This window comes from Chiloscyllium plagiosum, chromosome 43, assembly GCF_004010195.1.
Source record: "Chiloscyllium plagiosum isolate BGI_BamShark_2017 chromosome 43, ASM401019v2, whole genome shotgun sequence".
Taxonomy (NCBI): Eukaryota; Metazoa; Chordata; class Chondrichthyes; order Orectolobiformes; family Hemiscylliidae; genus Chiloscyllium; species Chiloscyllium plagiosum.
In genome coordinates, this window is record NC_057752.1 from 15,846,475 (window position 1) to 15,866,221 (window position 19,747).

General features: G+C 43.2%; 1 protein-coding gene across 1 annotated transcript in view; it reads left to right on the forward strand.

Annotated features, from left to right (window-relative positions):
* The window catches only part of psmb6 (proteasome 20S subunit beta 6), a 34,131-nt gene extending 14,812 nt beyond the window's left edge, over nucleotides 1-19,319 (forward strand). The window contains exons 5-7 of the mRNA XM_043682114.1: nucleotides 4,358-4,487; nucleotides 6,596-6,740; nucleotides 18,850-19,319. Of these exons, the coding sequence (XP_043538049.1) occupies nucleotides 4,358-4,487; nucleotides 6,596-6,740; nucleotides 18,850-18,977 (403 nt within the window). The 3' untranslated portion in view covers nucleotides 18,978-19,319. The remainder of the gene's footprint in view (nucleotides 1-4,357; nucleotides 4,488-6,595; nucleotides 6,741-18,849) is intronic.
* Nucleotides 19,320-19,747: the final 428 nt, after the last annotated feature.

Genomic DNA, 19,747 nt, shown 5'->3' on the forward strand with positions numbered 1-19,747 from the left:
TCCCCCTCCCTCTCCACCAAGGATATGCAGGTCTTTGGATTCCTCCATCGTCAGACCACAGCGAAACGATGGTTGGAGGAAGAACGCCTCATCTTCCGGTTAGGAACCCTCCAACCACAAGGGATGAACTCGGGTTTCACCAGTTTCCTCATTTCCCCTCTCCCCAGCCTGTCTCAGTCAAATCCATCAAATTCAGCACCGCCTTCCTAACCTGCAATCTTCTTCCCGACCTCTCCGCCCCCACCCCAGTCTGACCTATCATCCTCACCTTGACCTCTTTCCACCTATCACATTTCTGACGCCCCTCCCCCAAGTCCCTCCTCCCTACCTTTTATCTTAGCCTGCTGGACAAACTTTCCCCATTCCTGAAGAAGGGCTTATGCCCGAAATGTCGATTTTCCTGTTCCCTGGATGCTGCCTGACCTGCTGCGCTTTTCCAGCAACACATTTCCAGCTCTAATTTCCAGCATCTGCAGACCTCACTTTCTCCTCAAAAATCTGAGTTGTTGTCAGTCCTAGGAATTTGAAGCTGTCTACACTCGTGACCTCTGTTCCTTTGATGTAGATGGGAGTGTGTTCTCCTCTATTCTTTCTGAAATCCATGATCAATTCTTTAGTCTTGCCGATGTTGAGAGAGAGGTTCTTATCATTGCATGTCACCAAGCCCTCTATCTCCCTTCTGTATTTTGACTCGTTGTTCAATATCCGTCCAACAATGTTGTCAGCAAATGTGTTGATGCTATTCATTTAGAATTTAGCAACACAGTTATGGGTGTACAGGTGTTTGGTAGGGAGCTGAGGAAGCAGCTGAGGTGGGGGAGGGCTCCAGCGTCGAGTGTTATTATGGTTGAGGTGCAGTTACCTATTTTCACTGATTGCGGTCTGTGGGTCAGAAAGCTGAAGTTCTTGATGCAGAGGGCAGAGCCAAGAACAAGATCAGTGTTTTGCAATCAGTCTGGAGGGGATAATGGTGTTGAAGTCGGAGCTGTAGTCAATGAGCAGGAGTCTAACATAGGTGTCCTTGTTGTCGAGATGAGTGTAGGATTAGGGCTATGGCATCCACTGTGGACCTGTTACCTTGGTAGGTGGATTCTAAGGGATCGAGGCAGGCTGGGATACTGGAATTGATGTGGGCCATGACAAGCCTGCTGAGGCACTTCATGATTATTGAGGTCAGAGCCACTCATTAAGGTAGTCATTCAGGCACATTGCATGTGTTTCCTTGGGTATGAGGATGATGGTGGTCTTCTTGAAGCAATGGGGACTTCAGCTTGCTGGAGGGAGAAGTTGAAGGTGTTAGTAAATACCTCCGCCAGTTGGTCCGTAGAGGATCTGAGTACTTGGCTGGGCATACTGTCCAAACCTATCACTTTCCTTGGGTTCACTCTCAGGAAGAGAGATCTGACGTCTGCAGTGGTGACCCAGGGAATAGGTGTTGGGGCTGTTGGGGCAGGTGTCACCATGCTGCTGGCATTCTGCTCAAACCGAGCATATAAGGCATGGGGTGTTTCAGGGAGGGATGTATCTTTGTCCACTATCTTGCTCTGCTTCATTTTATATCCTGTAATGTTGTTTAGACCTTGCCATAGGTGGCTGGAATCTGTCTGTTAGGTTTGGGTTTCTAACTTGCTCCAGTACTGCCTCTTGGCATCCCTGATGGCTTTGCGGAGATCATATCTGGAGTTCCAGTATTGGTCTGGATCATCTGACTTGAACGCTACCTGTCTGGTTTTCCTGTTTGAATTTCCTGGTTCATCCAAGGTTTACAGATGGGGAGCACTCGGATTGACTTCTTTTGTTTGCAGTCCTCCACACGTTTGCTTCTCACTGTTAAGAAACAGTGACTGCCTCAGAATGTTTCTCTGCCCAAAATGTTTGTTCACAGCCAGATTTTTATTCAAATTAAAATGCTGCTGTCAGCAAACTATCAAATCAGGCTACCGTATTAGATACAGGATTTGCCTGGGTCTGGAGCATAGGTCCATTTATTGTCTATAGGTTGAGGTCATTAACTTTTAAAACTTCCAGTCCTTCCTTGGATGGCTGTCAAAGTGTAAGGTATAGAAGAATTAGGGAGAGCTATTTGCACCATGAGGGACTGTTGTCAAAGAGTTTGTCACCTCGTCCCTGCCCCTGAAGGCTCCAGACTACGGTGAACCAGTTCATGAAATGGATGTTTGGTCTCATTCAACTATTTCTGTCCCATATGTTATGAACCAGGCTCAGACCATCTCAAAAATATTTTGAGGTAGCCAAGACCCAACCTTTTCCTATTTTAAAGACAGATATGAAGTGGATATTCCAGAAGTGATGCAGCTGGTCAAACCACTCTGCTCTAAGCAAAACAGAATTTATTTAAACACCACAATTGAAACACAAACAGAAGAAAACGGAATTTAGAATAGCTTAACTATTGGAAAAGTAACTGACCTGATATAGCGACTTAGGAAGTGTTCCAATCCAGTAACATTTCATAAACACACCCCTTGGCAAAAAGATAAATTTGAACATGGATCCCCACAGGCAGGAAGGAACAACATGCAAAGAGATTTCAGAGAGACAATCAGGAATCATTAACTGAAGCTTGCAACCTTTCCTGGACTTGTGACTAACCCTAACCCTAACCCTAACCCTAACCCTATCCCATCTTGTGACTACAACAGCTAAACCAAACTAGAAGAAACCTGAACTGGCCACTTCCCTGCCAAGCTCTTCCAGACCTCTTGGCACCTCTGCCTTTATGACCTCTTTTTGAAACAAGGGACAAAATAACCTTGTGAAAGTGACAGCATCGTCACGCATCAACTTTAGCTCAGCGAATGAGACTGTATGTTATGACACAGGGTAAACCCTTCTAATTTAAAACAGACACAGAAAAGCTCACTTCTCCTCGGAATCTGTTAAAGTATGAGTAACAGAGAACTACCCAAATTCCATTATTTAAAGAAAAAAATTTAACAATTTATTCTTTAACTCCAAAAGAGAACATTGAACAATAACTATCTACACTGTAAGCCTCCTTTGTCTTAAAGATTTATCTACCCCCCGACAATATATTGATCTGATGAAGCCCCTATTAAATTTACAAAATAAAACAATTTTCAAAACCAGTCAGCAGTGTCAATCCTCCTCTTGTATCTTCTTGGGTCATCTTTAGTCTTCTGTTGCAGAGATTTTTCATATGCAAAGGTACTTTTTAGAGGGCGGGTCTGTGGGCAGTTTGTATGGCAGTAGGAGCTCTTGGTCTCTCTGGCTAACTGTTGAAAATGCCTGATTTTTATACCCTACAACATCAGGGCGTCTCATTGGTTTGCTGTTGTCAAAGCAGTAAGGTTCAAATTTGTTTGGGTTTTAGTATCTTGGAGCATAATTTAAACTGATTGGCTAAATTCGAATTGTTGTGGAAACATGGCAGCCCAGCTCATTTATTTGTTTCACTGCCAAATGTTAGATTTTAAAAATTTTCCAGCACACTTGGTGCTTGCCAGCTGTCACTTTCTCTTAAAGGTATAGTACACACGTACAGCTTCATAACACTGTATAATGCATCAAGTGTATTTGTGTCAACATGTTCTCCACTGGCTGAAATGTACAGGGCATCGACTGTACAAAAACAGAGTGCTGAAATACTGAGCAGGTCTTGCAGCATCTGTGAAAAGAGAAGCCATGTTGGTGTTTCAAGAGCAGTGTGACTCTAGAATATTTATGATCCAATATGTGCAACAGAACATTGATTCTGTAGATGTACAGATGCTGGAGATCAGAGCTGAAAATGTGTTGCTGGAAAGGCGCAGCAGGTCAGGCAGCATCCAAGGAACAGGAGAATCGACGTTTCGGGCATGAGCCCTTCTTCATTCCTGAAGAAGGGCTCATGCCCGAAACGTCGATTCTCCTGCTCCTTGGATGCTGCCTGACCTGCTGCACTTTTCCAGCAACACATTTTCAGCAAAAGCTTTACACTAGTTAACTTGGTAAAAGGACACACAGGAGACAACTGACTTGCATGGAATGTGAAGGTGCAGGTAGGAGTGAAGGGCCAGTTATGTAGATGCATGGAGAAATACAAACAATGACTCTTGGCTCTTAATTATATGCCTTGTTTCAATGATGCCGGCTGGAATCACAGCTAGCTGATCAGTGGCAAGATGCTACTGCTAGGGATCCTGGAGCTCTGTCCCAGGCACTAAAGTATATGTTGGGTATGCCAAGGGTACTGGAGGCCCACAGGATGTCTCTGTGGAGTGAGAATCATGTACATCTGCAGGCTAAAAGGACACTGAGGAAGAAAATGGAATTTAACTCACTGTTTTTGGTATCTCTTGACATGCTGTTAGTTTCTGTCTCACTTTCTTTACAGCATTGAACTTGATGAACTTCCACTAGTGCAGACAGCTGCTAATTTGTTCAAAGATATGTGCTATAAATACAGAGAAGAGCTGATGGCTGGCATCATTGTTGCTGGGTGGGATAAAAGAAAAGGTGGACAGGTAAGGTTTATAGATTAATTATTAATTTTCTCTGAAATGCTGCAGTTGTAAAGACATTGTGGGGTGCTGGGCTCTAGCCAATTACCAAAGGAATAAAGTGAAGATAAAAGTTTCTGATCGTTACCTTAAATCACTGCCCCATATTTAACTTGGATATTTGAAGTCTTCTTAATGTGTTGTTGTGTCTTCTCTCCATGTTCACCCCTTCAATAATTCTGTACTGGGATTCAACCTTCCTTCCCTGACTATCCCACAGCATTGATGCGGTCCTTTTTAAGGCCACACTTGTGACTATTTTATTTCACAGGGGGGTTTTGATATGAGTGTCTTTTTCCTCAGTTGAGGACTTGCCCTCAGTCATTTCTATTCTTGCCCCTTTCCTTTCCCCCCTGAATGTTAACATAGTTCCCCAAGTCCTCACTTTCCACTCCATCAGTATTTGCATTCAAAGGATTATTCTCCTCCATTTCCACCACCTTGAGCATGAATCCACCACCAAACATGCAGTTTTGTCCTTTGCTTGCATTCTGCAGCAACTGTTCCTTCCATGATCCCTTTGTTGCTCCTAACACTTTCACTACTCCATGGCATCTTCCCATGCATTTGCAGGTAAAACGCTTGCCCTTTTACCTCTTCATTCCTCTGTGACCAAGATCCAAAACACATCATCTACTGCTGCTCAGTGTATGGTCTCGTCTACATTGCAAGATTAAATGCAAACTGCATAACTGCTTTGAAGAATGCCCCTGCTCTGTCTGTAAGTACAGCCCCTACCTTCCAGTTGATTACCATGTTGAAACACTGTCTTGATCTTGTGCTGACATTCCTGTTGCAGTATTCCAGCAAAACGTAATGCAAGCTGGAGGAACAGCAGCTCATTTCCCACCTTGGCACTTCACAGCCTTCAGGACTCAGTGCTGAGTTCAACAACTTCAGAGTATGAGCACTGTCCTGCATTTTGATGGTGCAATCTTGTGTGCTCTGCAATTGCCATGTTTCCACGGGTTTGCTCTCTGTAACTTACTTTCTACTATTCACACCTATCGTTAACACTTACTTTGCATCTTGATCTCTCTTGTATTATCATTAGCATGTATTTATGTTTTACTTTGAGTATTCACGCCATATATTCTACTGGGCGCCTCTCCCATAAAACCCACAATTTTCTAGCCTCTTCAGTTTTGAAGAGGCGACATTGAACGGCAAGCATTAACTCTGTTTCCCCTGTCACACGTACTGCCAGACATATTGGGTTTCTGTTGCACTTTGTAGATCCATGGCACCCACAGTGTGCAGCAATGTTCCTTGTATCCTCATTATTTTGTTATAATTACCACAGTTGATCAGTGTTTGGTGATCCACCTTTCCACCTCTCCAACAATGACAATTTTAGTTCCACTCTCCTGTTGTTAATCTGCTGCTGCTCAACTTTCACACTGTAACTCAACCACTGCTTGTGTCAGAATTTATTTTAACTTAGTTTCATAGTGAAATTGACCTTTCTTCTTATCTATTACTGCCAGTAAGTTGGACATGAGGATTGAGATCACCTTTGTGTCTTGTAATTTCTTCCCTAAATGAGTTGTGAAATTGTCACCAATACAGAGATGACAGTAATTCAGGGAGAAGCCTCAGTAACGTAGGTCCGGCGATAAATGTGGCTGTGTTGGCATTATCCACATCCACCAACAACTACTGCTTAAACGAACACCGAAGCCCCAACTTTGCCCACGGGATGAGACCATGGGAAGAATAAAAAGAGAACAGCATGTAGCGCTTTTTAATGAGCAGATGAACAACTTTTTCATTCTGTGAAAAGTGGGGGGGGAGCAGGATCTGTAGTATGGTAAAAGAAAAAAAAATCGAACTGACCAATTTCACAGCCTTATCATAGGAAGTGAGAAGTGAAGATCTATTCAGATTCAGTTGCTCTTAACACATTTAAAAATCCATCCATCCTTCTGCTTTACTTTTTTCCTCCATTTCTCCCTCTCCTAAATGTATCCATGAGTTGAAGCTATAATTCACAACTTCCTCCATGTCGTCAGGATTCGTCTGTGAATTAGTGTGATTGCGCTGGGAGTTAATGTCCTTGTTTGTGGTCGTAGGTCTACACTGTTCCAATGGGGGGCATGATGGTACGGCAGCCGTTCTCCATTGGTGGCTCTGGAAGTACCTACATTTATGGCTATGTCGACTCCTCGTACAAACCTGGAATGACAAAGGAGCAGTGCTTAGATTTTACAGCAAATGGTGAGTTCAATGAAGAGTTGTATAGTTGTGAGTTTGTGCTGCAAGTGGAAAATGTTTAGAAATTTCATCTCCCACTCAGAAACATTTATAATTAAAATCTGAAAGTGCCCATTATTATTTAACAAGAAATTTTTCATAACCCTATTTTGGAAGTCTGGTGATGCACTTGAGAGGACAGAATTATTAAACCACCATTGCACCCTAAGTTAAACTGTCGCTTGAGATCGGAATGTGACATTCTTGTAAAAAGCCAATGAGGTTTGAGGAAATGTTCACACTTGCAAAGTACTATTTTGTTTCTATTGAGATTTGAAGCATTATACCAAAAAGTAATGTCTAGACATACCATATGGTTCAAAATACTGCACACTTACCTAATGTATGAGGTTTTCTGGTCAAACTAAAGAAACCCAAGAGCTTGAAATGCATAGAAGTTGCATTTCTTTTTTATATATATATAGGTTTTTTTAATTGAAAAAGAAAATTTTAAAGATTTTTTTACAAAATTACAAAAATAATACAAACTAGTGTATTCCGCTTTGCAATATAATAACAACACCAATATTAAATGAAATAAATAAAAAATAACTCACTTACTACTTCTACAAACAACCAAAACCTAAAATAGGATATCATACATTACTAACAGTAAACAACAAAGTAATTAAATAACTAGATACATGCTCAAAATAGATTTACATCAAGTCATAGTAGACCCATATTTATACGGGATTCCTCCTTCCGGGCCCCCGGGCCCCTGAACCAGCCAGAACCATTACCACAGCTAAACAAAAGCTCTAGACAATATGGCCAAAATGTTTGTATCGATGTAGTTCAAAAAAGGCTGCCATGTTCCGTTTTTTGGTGCACCATATACGTGAGGAAATCAAGGGGGATATTTTCCATGACTATCCTCTGCCAGTTTGAAAATTCTGGGGGGGAGCCTTTGGATACCCAATTCACTAAAATATTTTTCCTTGCACAAAAGGAGAGGATAGTAAATGATTTCCTCCCGTATACATCCAGGGAGGAAAAATTTGGAGAGCCCAAAAGTAGAGACGTTGGATCCGATCCAATCTCTATACCCAATATCTCTGTCAAGGCATTCGCTACTGTATCCCAATACCTACGGATCTTAAGGCATGTCCATAGACAATGCATGAGAGTGTCTATTTACACTCGGGACACATTGAGGATGCTCCTGCCTTGAATTTTGCGAGTCATTCAGGTGCCATGTGAGCCCTGTGAAGTATCTTTAATTGGGTAGCCTGAGTTCTGTTACAGATAAAGATCTTTTTGGCCTTTTTCCAGATGTGCTCCCACGTTTCTAAAGAAATTTCCAACCCTAATTCTTGATTCCAGGTTTTCTATAATCATTCCATGTCCTTCGAGACCGTGTTATATAGTGAATGATAAAGAGTACTGATCGAGGGTGGCCCCATTGGCCATAACACTCTCCTTTTCCTATCCGATTTGTAAGAATTGACTATCAGTGTGGTCTTCTTTTGTATAAAGTCTTGTATTTGAAAATACCGAAAGAGGTCCTTGTTAGGCAGTCCAAACTTCTGGCGCAGCTGCTCAAAGGCCATCATAATCTCCCCATCAAACAGGTCTGCCAAGCAGGAGATACCTCTGGACTCCCAAGTTTAAAATGTAGCATCTGTCAGCCCTGGCTGAAATCCTGATGCTCCCACTATGGGGGCATTAGGGGAGGCTTTTTGCAGTTTACCCTCATCTTGTTGCATTATCCTCCAGGCTTTAATTGTATTTAGTACAGTAGGGTTTTTACAATAGTCCGTAATAACTCTCATCTTGTCTATAAATAATAGATTGATAAGAGGACACTTTATTTTGGAGGTCTCAATGTCTATCCAGATTGGGTCTCTTGTGACCCACAACCAATCAACTACATAAGGTAATAAGGAGCTCAATTGGTAACTCCTGAAATCTGGGAAGTCCAGTCCTCCCCTTGCTTGTGGGAGCTGCAGCTTTTCTAATTTGATAAGGGGCCATTTATGACTCCAAATAAAGGAGCCGAGCCAGCCGTAAAGCTTAGGCAGTGCCTGTCTCCACATCATCAAGGGGAGCATTCTCATAGGATATAGAAGACGAGCTAAAATATTCATCTTAACTAAGGCTACGCTGCCTAGCTAGGATATTGGGAGATCTCCCCAGCGTTGAAGGTCCTGCCTTATTTTCTCTAATAAGTGTAAGTAATTGGCTTTATTTAACTGACCTAATACTGGAGTAATAAAAGTACCTAAGTACAGAAGACCTTCTAGTGACCACCAAAAGGGAAAGTAAGATCCGTCTGGTAAATTAGATATACTGGCAAGGCATCCGAACGGCATTGCCTCCGATTTCATAAAATTGATTTTGTAACCTGAGAACATACTGAATAGATTGACCACTTGAATTAGGCGGGGCATGGATGTCAAAGGATCACTTAAGAAAAGGAGGACACCATCGCACAGACAGTAATTTTGTGCTTGCCCGATCCAACCCTTGGAGCTATTATATTAGGGGTCAGTTCGTACAGCTTCCGCTAGTGGTTCAATTTACTAGCGTAAATAATAATGATGAGAGAGGACCTTCCTGGCCACAGCTCCTGCCAATGCTAAAGCTATCCGAACTTAAACCGTTGGTGGTCATATAATACTGAAACCCATTTAGTAAAGACTTCTCCAACACCGAACTGTTCCAGTATATAAAAAAGATATGGCCATTCTACCTGATCAAACGCCTTCTCTGCATCTAGGGAGACAACTAAACCCGGTATTGCTCCCTGCTGGCAGCCTTGTATCATATTTAAGACCCTTCTAATGTTATTAGTTGACCTGCGACCCTTTATAAACCCTGTCTAGTCCTCGTTTATAATGAATGGTAAAACCCTCTCCAGTCTTAAAATTCTTTCAAAAATGCTAGCATTAAAATCCACATTTAACAAGGATATGGGTCTGTATGAAGAGCAATCTTTTGAGGCCTTTCACTTCTTAAGAATGAGAGAAATATTTGCTGCTCTAAATGAAGGTGGGAGGCAGCCCTGACTGTGTGAGTAATTATACATATCTATGAGTGGCCCGGCCAGTTCCACTATAAATTCTTTATAGAACTCAACCTGCAATCCATCTGGCCCAGGAGCCTTGCGACTCTGAAGATCCTAACCGCATCCTGTACTTCCTGGGTTGTCAAGGGGGCATTCAAGTTCGTCAACTGCTCCGAGGTTAGGCCTGGAAGGACCAAATTTTTAAATAAAGACTCCATCTTCCCAGTTCTATCCTCACAGCCCTGTGACTTTTACAATTCAAAATAGAACATTCTAAAGGCTGTATTGATCTTTTTACGATTACACGTCAGGGTATCAGCACTTTCTCTAATGGACGTAATGGCTTGAGGAACCTTTTTCTTTCTGGCAAGGTAACGCTCGATACCTGCCAGGCTTGTCACCATATTCAAATAATCTCTGCTTCGCGAATAACATTTCACCCTTTTCTGTTTGAGTAAGTGCAGTATTCAAGGCTTCCCTAAGGGCTGTGATCCTCTGTAGTTTAGTAATGGAGGGCCTATCAACGTACACAATTTCAGCTGCCTTCAGGTGAGCCTTGAGCAGGCGCTATTGCTCTCCCTTTTGTCTTTTCCGGGTTGCAGAATATGAGATGACCAAGCCTCGTGTATATGCCTTAGTGGCCTCCCACATCATCGAGGGGTTACTGGCCGTACCCGAGTTAATATCCCAGAAGGTTTTGAATTCCTGCAAAAAATACTTTATAAATTTGCTATCCTTCAATAAGAGAGGATCCGTACGCCAATGTCGGGGGCCTATCCCATCATCCCTAGTCTTGACTTCCATATATACTGCGGCATGATCAGAAATAGTTATGCTACCTATTTTACAGGACAGCATTGAATTCAAAAGGGTCAAGGGAGCAAAAAACATATCAATTCTGGTATGGCATTTGTGTGGGTTAGAGTAGAAAGTAAAGTCTCTGCCCTGGGATGAAGACGCGCCACACATCATCTAGTCCTAGCTCCTTGCTCAGATCTGCCAGTTGCCTACGTCTCCGAGATATACCCGCAATGCTCCTAGGCATGCTATCCATCTGTGGGTCAATAATACAATTAAAATCTCCCCCTATAATTGTATGGCGGACCCCGAAAGCCATTAACTTAGAGAACACTTCCGTTACAAGTCTAAAAGGGTGTGCCGGGGATCAATAAAAATTTAAAATCCCGAATTCCTCTCCATATATTAAGACTTTGATCAATATATACTGTCCATCTCATCTTTTATCTGGCTTAACATTTGGAAAGGAAGATTTTTCCGAATAAAAATGGTTACTCCCCTACTATTTGAGCTGAAAGGTGAAAAGAACACCTGACCAAACCTGTTGTAGCTACCTGATGTTGCTTTAAGTGTTCCTTATCAAGTAGATGTGTCTCCTGTAAGAGAGGTACATCAACCCTTTCTTTTTTCCTTTTGATTGGTGAATGACTCCCCTTGACATTCCAGGTGCACCACCTAAGCGAATGGTTAGCCATGATCGTCCAGGCAGGCCCAAGACCCCCCAGGAGGAAGAACCCCACCCAAAAGACATTGAATAAAGACCATAGAAAATTCACATATAAAAAACACTTTAAAATATTTAAATCAACACAATTAAGTACTACTCCTAAGTTAAAAATAACGCACAACATATTTGAATGGAGACTTTTCCCCCTTGCTCCCGGGGGCATTACGACCTACCAATAACCCCGTCATAACCTCTTCCAGCTAGGGCCCTGCCCTCGGCCCAGCCATTCCAAAATGGAGTAAATAAATTCAAGTGTCTTATAAAACAGGAGTTAAAAGTGAATGACCCACCCCTCCCCCACACCCTCACCTAGATACTTTTAATAAAAACAATACAAAATAGAAATATATAAAGTTACAAAATTACAATCTCAGCAAATACTAGGCAACTAAATAGAAAGAAAAAAACCCCACTCTAGAAAAAACTCTCCCCCACAAATCAGATAAGCCGCACATGCTATTAAAAGGAGACCAAAGAAAGAGTAAAGAACAAGCCCCCCCCCCCCCCCCACTCTCAGGGGGGGGGGGGGGCAAAATAAAGTCGTTATCCATACAGTTCAAGTCCCTCAGTCTATTTGAGAGCATCCAAGAATTTCTTTACTTTCTCCAGTGATCCAAAGTTATATAAGGATCCTCCATGGCTGAAGCGCAGTGTTGCCAGATATCGCATTGGGTATTGAATATTTAAGTTTCTCAGACACTTCTTCGCCTCATCGAATGCCGCTCTCTGGCGGACCACAACTGGAGAGAAGTCCTGAAATAGCATTATCTTGGAGCCCTTGTACATCATGGCCTGGGGATCCTTCCCCAGGATTCTGGAGGCCTCTAGGAGCATTTGTTTTCCCTTATAACATTGAAGTCAGACTTGAACTGGGTGGGGCGCTTGTCCGACCCGGGCTTGCGCACAGCAACCCGGTGGGCCCGTTCCACCTGTACCCGTCCCAGCTCCGACTCCAACTTCAATAATTGTGGGCATCATTGCTCCAAGAAATCCACAAGCTGGCCTTCCTCCTCCCATTCGGGAAAGCCCAGCAACCGAATATTTTTCCAACGACCTCTATTCTTGAGGTCGTCAATGTGCTCCTCCAGGGTCTGGACTCGCTGTTCCAGAGCCCGGACCTGACCCACAGATGACTCAGCAGCAGTCTTCAAGGCTGCAGCCCGTTGTTCCACCCCTCTGACATGCTGCCCGAGTTTTTTGATCTCTGGGTCATGCTTCTGCAGCGCGATCGAGATCGGCTCCCACCTGGACCGGGCCCCTTCAATGGACGTATCGATCTTCTCCTGGACTTTGACGATCTCGGAGATCAGGCTTGACTCCGCAGGTAAGTCCCCCGAGGTGGCCGTGGACGTCCCTGCTGCTGCGGGAGGGGATGGGGGAGGGGTCCCTCCCTGTTGTGAGCTGCGGGAGGTTTGCCCTTAGTCATTTTTAAAAAAAGCACCAAACTGTTAAAATTTGACGCAAAATGACTAAGAGTGCTGGGCAAAATGACTAAGAATGCTGGGCATCCTGAATGGTTTCAAAAGTGAGGTGAAGGTGGGCACCCCACTTTGCCCGAGTCTTAGGCAGAGCAGTGCAGACTCGGACCTACTGGATCTTGGGTCTTGGGCCATCTTGGGTCTCCCCGGAGTTGCATTTCTAACTGAGTATCAGTGGTGTGAAAATTGAAGTATTCAGGCAGAATTTGAGTATGACTAGTTTCTGATCTCGTGGGACAAGCAAGTAGCCTGTCCTCCAACTTGTGAACAATAATATGACATTTTGCACTACCAAAAAAAAATAATCTTAGATTTTCATATTCCATAAAGATTGATGGAGTTTTTCTTTTCCTTACTCCTTTTGAATCACTTTTGAGTTGAGTTTGAGGTGGTTGGTTGGAGGAGGCAGAGTAAGGGGTATGGAAGAGGATATGAGTGACACTACTGTCACAACTTAACTGGGGAGAGTGTTGAGAATTGTGCCTATCCTTTCCACAAATCACCAAAATATATATATATATATATATATATATATAAAATCCCAATTAGATCAGCAAAATTACCAATTTGCCTGACTGGCTCTATCCAGGACAAAAGCAATTCATATCAAGTTTGCTTCAGTAACAGTCAAAATAGCTACTTAACTGGAACAGTAGGAGCAGTAAATCTAATTCATGCAATTTAAATTGTTTTTTCAAAGCCCCTCAACACACACATGCACATGCGTCCACGTGCACACACACTCAATAATAATTAAGGCAGAAAAAATGGTTTAACATTGATATGGAACATTACAGCGCAGTACAGGCCCTTTGGCTCTCGATGTTGCATCGACCTGTGGAATCACTCTGAAGCCCATCTATCCTTCACTATTCCATTTTCATCCATATGTTTATCCAATGCCCATTTAAATGCTCTTAAAGTTGGCGAGTCTACTACTGTTTCAGGCAGGGCATTCCACGCCCCACTACTGAGCAAAGAAACTACCTCTGACATCTGTCCTATATCTATCCTCCCTCAGTTTAAAGCTATGTCCCCTCGTGCTAACCATCACCATCCGAGGAAAAAGGTTCTCACTGTTCACCCTCTCATTATCTTATATGTCTCAATTAAGTCACCTCTCAGCCTTCATCTCTCTAACGAAAACAGCCTCAAGTTCCTTAGCTTTTCCTCATAAGACCTTCCCTCCATAGCAGGCAACATCCTGGCAAATCTCCTCTGAGCCCTTTCCAAAGCTTCCACATCTTCCTATAATGCAGTGACCAGAACTGTACGCAATACTCCAAGTGCGGCCACACCAGAGTTTTGTACAGCTGCAACATGACCTCATGGCTCCAAAACCCGATTCCTCTACCCGTAAATGCTAACTCACCGTATGCCTACTTAACAACCTATTAACCTGTTTGAAAACTTTCAGGGATCTATGTACATGGACACCGAGATCTCTCTGCTCATCTGCACTACCAAGAATCTTACCATTAGCCCAGTACTCTTTATTCCTGTTGCTCCTTCCAAAGTGAATCACCTCACACTTTTCCACATTAAAATCCATTTTCCACCTCTCAGCCCAGCTCTGCAGCTTATCTATGTCCCTCTGTAACATGCAACATCCATCAGCACTGTCCACAACTCCACTGACCTTCGTGTCATCTGCATATTTACTAACCCACCCTTCTACCTCTCATCCAGGTCATTTATAAAAATGACAAAGAGCAGTAGCCCCAAAACAGGTCCTTGTGATACACCACTAGCAACTGAACTCCAGGGTGAACATTTCCCATCAAGCACCACCCTCTGACTTCTTTCAGCTAGCAATGTCTGATACAAACCACTAAATCACCCTCAATCCCATGCCTCCGTATTTTGTGCAGAAGCCTACCGTGGGGAACCTTATCAAACGCCTTACTGAAATCCATATACACCACATCAATTGCTTTACCCTCATCTACCAGTTTGGTCACCTTCTCAAAGAACACAGTAAGGTTTATGAGGCACGACCTACTCTTCACAAAACCATGTTGACTATCCCTAATCAACTTATTCTTCTCGAGATGATTTTAAATCCTACATCTTGACTGAGTTCTTTGAGAACGTGACCAAACAGGTGGATGAGTGTAAAGCGGTTGATGTGGTGATAAAGGTGGCACAGTGGCTTAGTGCTTAGCACTGCTGCCTTACAGTGGCAGGGACCCGGATTCAATGCCAACCTTGGGTGACTGTGTGTGTGGAGTTTGCACGTTCTCCCTGTATCTGCGTGGGTTTCCTCTGGGTGCTCTGGTTTCCTCTCACAATCCAAAGATGTGCAGGTCAGGTGGATTGGCCATGCTAAATTGCTCCATAATGTTCAGGGATGTGTAGGTTATGTGTATTAGTCAGGGGTAAATGTAGGGGAATAGGTCTAGGTGGGTTCCTCTTCGGAGGATAGGTATGAACTTGTTGGGCTGAAGGGTCTGTTTCCACACTGTAGGGATTCTATACATTTCAATTGTGCCCATTCCCTACAGTTTCCTTCCCCATCCTATGCATCCTAAATTTTGCCTAATCGCATCATAATTGCCTTTCCCTCAGCTATAACTCTTGCCCTGTGGTATATACCTATCTCTTTCCATCGCTAAGGCAAGCATAACCAAATTGTGGTCACTATCACCAAAGTGCTCACCTATCTCCAAATCTAACACCTGGCTAGGTTCATAACCCAGCATCAAATCCCAGCCTCTCCCCCTTGTTGGCCTGTGTATGTACTGTGTCAGGAAACCATCCTGCACACATTAGACAAAACCTGACCCATCTGAAGTCATCGAACTTCAGTTCCAGTCAATATTTGGAAAGTTAAAATCTCCCATAACAGCTATCCTGTTACTCTCGCTTCTATCCAGAATTATCTTTGCTATCCTTTCAACTACAGCTCTGGAACTATTCGGAGGCCTATAGAAACTCTCAACAGGGTGACCTCTCCTTTCCTGTTTCTAACATCAGCCCATACTACCTCATTTGACGAGTCCATAAACGTCCTTTCTGCCACCATAATACTGTCTTTGACTAACAATGTCACACTTCCCCCTTTTTTACCATCTTGTCTGTTTACTGAAACATCTAAATCCCAGAACCTGCAACAACCATTCCTGTCTCTGCTCTACCCATGTCTCCGAAATGGCCACAACATCGAAGTCCCAGGTACCAACCCACGCTGCCAGTTCACCCACCTTATTCTGGATGCCCCTGGCTTTGAAGTAGACACACTTCAAACCACCTTCCTGCTTAGCAGTGGACTCTTTTAATCTTGATACCTCATTTCTGACCTCACTGCTCTCAACCTCCATGACACCAGTACTCCAACGTAGGTTCCCATTCCCCTGCTGAATTAGTTTAAACCCTCCTGAAGAGCATTAGCAAATCTCCCCCCTCCCCCAGGATATTGATATCCCTTTGGCTCAGGTGTAGACCACCCTAACTGTAGAGGTCCCACCTATCCCAGAACTAGCCCCAATTATCCAGGTATCTGAAACCCTCCCTCCTGCACCGTCCCTGTAGCCACGTGTCTGACTCTCCTTTCTCCCTATTCTTCACTTTGCTAGCACGTGGCACAGACAACAAACCAGAGATAACAACTCTGTTTGTTCCAGCACTAAGGTTCCACCCTGGCTGCCTGAATTTCTGCCTTAAATCTCCATCCCTTTTCCTACCCATGTCATTAGTGCCTAAAGGGACCACGACTTGGGGCTGTTCCCCTTCCCCCTCAAGGATCCTGAAAACACGATCCGAGACATCATGAACCATGGCACCTGGGAGGCAACACACCATCTGTGTCTCCTTCTCTTGTTCCCACAGAACCTCCTGTCTATCCCCTAACAATGGAGTCCAAAATGATTAATGCTCTTCTTCTCTCCCTCCTTCCCTTCTGAGCAACAGGGACAGACTCTGTGCCAGAGACCTGTACCCCATGGCTTACCCCCAAGTAAGTCGTCCCCCACAACAGTATCCAAAACAGTATACATGCCATTGAGGGGAATGGCCACAGGGGATCCCTGCACTGCCTACCGGTTCCCTTTCAGTTCCCTGATGGTAACCCATCTGGCTTTTTCTTGTACCTGAGGTGTGACTACCTCCATGTAACTCTTTTCTATAACCCCCTCCGCCTCCCAAATGATCTGAAGTTCATCCAGTTCCCTAATGTGGTTTTCAAGGAGCTGGAGTTGGGTGCACTTCCTGCAGATGCAGTCAGCTGGGACACTAGTGGTGACCCTTACCTCTCACATTCTGCAGGAGGAATGTTCAACTGCCCTAGCCTCCATTCCTACTGTTCTAAATTCCCAAGAGACTGTAGAAAAATAAAGAATAAAAAAAATCACTAGGTACCTGACCAATCTGGCACACAGAACCTTTTTTTTGGTTCGAGGTGGAGGATGGGTGGGAGGCACTACCTAAGTAGTGTTTCGGGTAATGCTGCTGCTCAGTGTGCATCCGCCTATTCATGAGTTTATAAATCAGTGATTCACCTTCCTGTCAGCCTCCTGGTTGCCACTCCCGCTCTTCCTGCTGCTGAAACAAAAGAAAAAATAAATCCCACAATCCAAAGATGTGCCGCTTAGGTGAATTGGCGATGCTGCATTGCCTGTAGTGCTCAGGATGTGTAGGTTAGGTGCATTAGTTTGGGGTAAATACAGGATAATAGGATTGGGGAATGGGTCTGGGTGGGTTACTTTTCAGAGCACCAGTGTGGTCTTGTGTCAAACGGCCTGTTTCCACATTGTAGGGATTCTGTGATAATAAGATGGAAAAAGAATACACAAGCAAACAAGGTTCAAATCTCCAGGCCACAAGATGGAAAGCTATTTGCTCCTCTCAGTCCTTTTGAATTTTTCAATAATGAGATACTGGGAAGCAGCCACCCACAGGGATATCAAACAGTGACTGGTGGCTCCACATGGTTGTTATTGTGGACAAGTGGGCGGGGGCAAGGTGTATCTCCCTTAACCATGGGACCTACAGCACTGTCCCGGCCAGACACTAATGAATAGCGTGGGGCTCGGTGGTTACACAGCACCAGGGATCCGGGTTCAATCCCACATTTGGGGAACTGTCTGTGTGGAGTTTGCATGTTCTCCCTGTGTCTGCGTAGGTTTCCTCACACAGTCCAAAGATGTGCAAGTTTGGTAGATTGGCCATGCTAAATTGCCTATAGTGTCTAGAGATGTGCAGGCTAGGTGGGTTAATCATGGGAAATGCAGGGAAAGGGTATGGGAAACAGGTCGCTGTGGACCCATTGGGCCAAGTGGCCTGTTTCCACACTGTAGGGATTCCATTATTCTATCAGATACTGTTGTCTTCACAGTGGCAGTCATCCTTTGATTTAAAGGTTGGTCTGGTGAACTTGAGTCTGTTATATAAATTGTTTCTTTTAAGCTGAGTTGGATTTTTTTGTCTCTTTTACCCACAATGAATGTGAAATGCTATCTGTCTGCAGGATTCAGATATTTTCTACTCTTTACTGCACTTGGCACTTCCAACTTTGTAACAATCTGCAGCTGAAATAATCAGAGCTGTTACCAGGAAGTTGTTTTTAACTTCAATGATTCTTGGTACTGTTCAGGCTCACAATTTCCCTCTTTAGTTTCATAAAACAACATTATATTGCACAGCTCTATATTATACAACACTTAACGTTCATGTTACAAAGCTTTCATGTTTTTTGGTACTGGGTTCCATGATTTTACACGTTTTGGTATTTAGTAAATGCTTACCTTTTGTTGTAGTTGGTGAGTGTAATGGATTACAAATCCAATCTCAGCTTGCCAGCATAACAGAGAAGGCTAGCTCTTAATCCAAAATGTGAAGGTAAACTATTCAGAAAAATGTTCTCCTCCTTATCATTCAGTGAGCATGTCTAAAATATTTTTGAGTGAAAACAGGATGTAACTTTGTTGTCAACTGAAAGTGATGGGTTGTGCTAGATACTAAGTCAATTACTTGAGGAAAAGTAACAGTTTAAACAAAAAGGTCATAATGTAAAGAGATTCTCCCATCTATTTCATTCTATTCCATTTTCTGTTTGTGCCTTAGCTCTTACACTTGCGATGGATCGAGATGGGTCAAGTGGTGGGGTGATTCGCTTGGCAGCTGTCTCTGAGAAAGGAGTCGAGCGCAGCATCATCTCTGGGCGCCAACTGCCAAAGTTTCAGTCTTCGTGAAGTGGCTGGAAAGGGCAGTTCATTACTTGATTTCGACATTTCTTCATTGCTGTCAATTAGATTTCATGTGATGTATTATGCAGCATGCAGCAGTGTTGTTTCAAGGGTGCCAGTAGCAACCTTCAGGAAATATTGGAAATGAAATTATTCAAAAGAATATTGTTTGAATGTTTGTTTCATGATGCTATGGTTACTATTGTATTAGGAACTGTTATGCTTAAAGAAATCTGAGCACCCAGCAATTAAACAACAGAACTATGCCACAGGATTTCATTGTTTTATACAAAAGAAAACCTGTTTTTTAACCAATAAGATTTAATAAAGTAAGGATAACTTATGCAACACTATAGCTGTTGAACATTTCTGCTATAACCTCAGCTGTAGTGTTTATTTCCCCCGTAACTTATGAACAGCCCACCACTATCAAACAGCCTCATGGCTGTGGATACCTCAGCTGTTTGTTTGGGTTGCCAAATCTGCTGACTACTTTAAGCCATTTATGACTTTCTGAATCCTGTGCCCCATTTCTTTTATGGTTACAGCTTTAATTCCTAAAACTGCAAGTTAGTATTCTTAAAAATAAAAACTTAAATGAAGCTTTTGTAACACTATAGTTTGCAAAGTTCAGAGATCTGACTGCGAATAAATAGAACCTTATTGGAATATGTGAAATGGAGGCCCACTGGGGTTTTTGCTATTTCAGCCATTCATTTTGATCATGATAGATGTTTCGGCTCTGTAATCCTTAATAATCTGGACTGACAAAAATA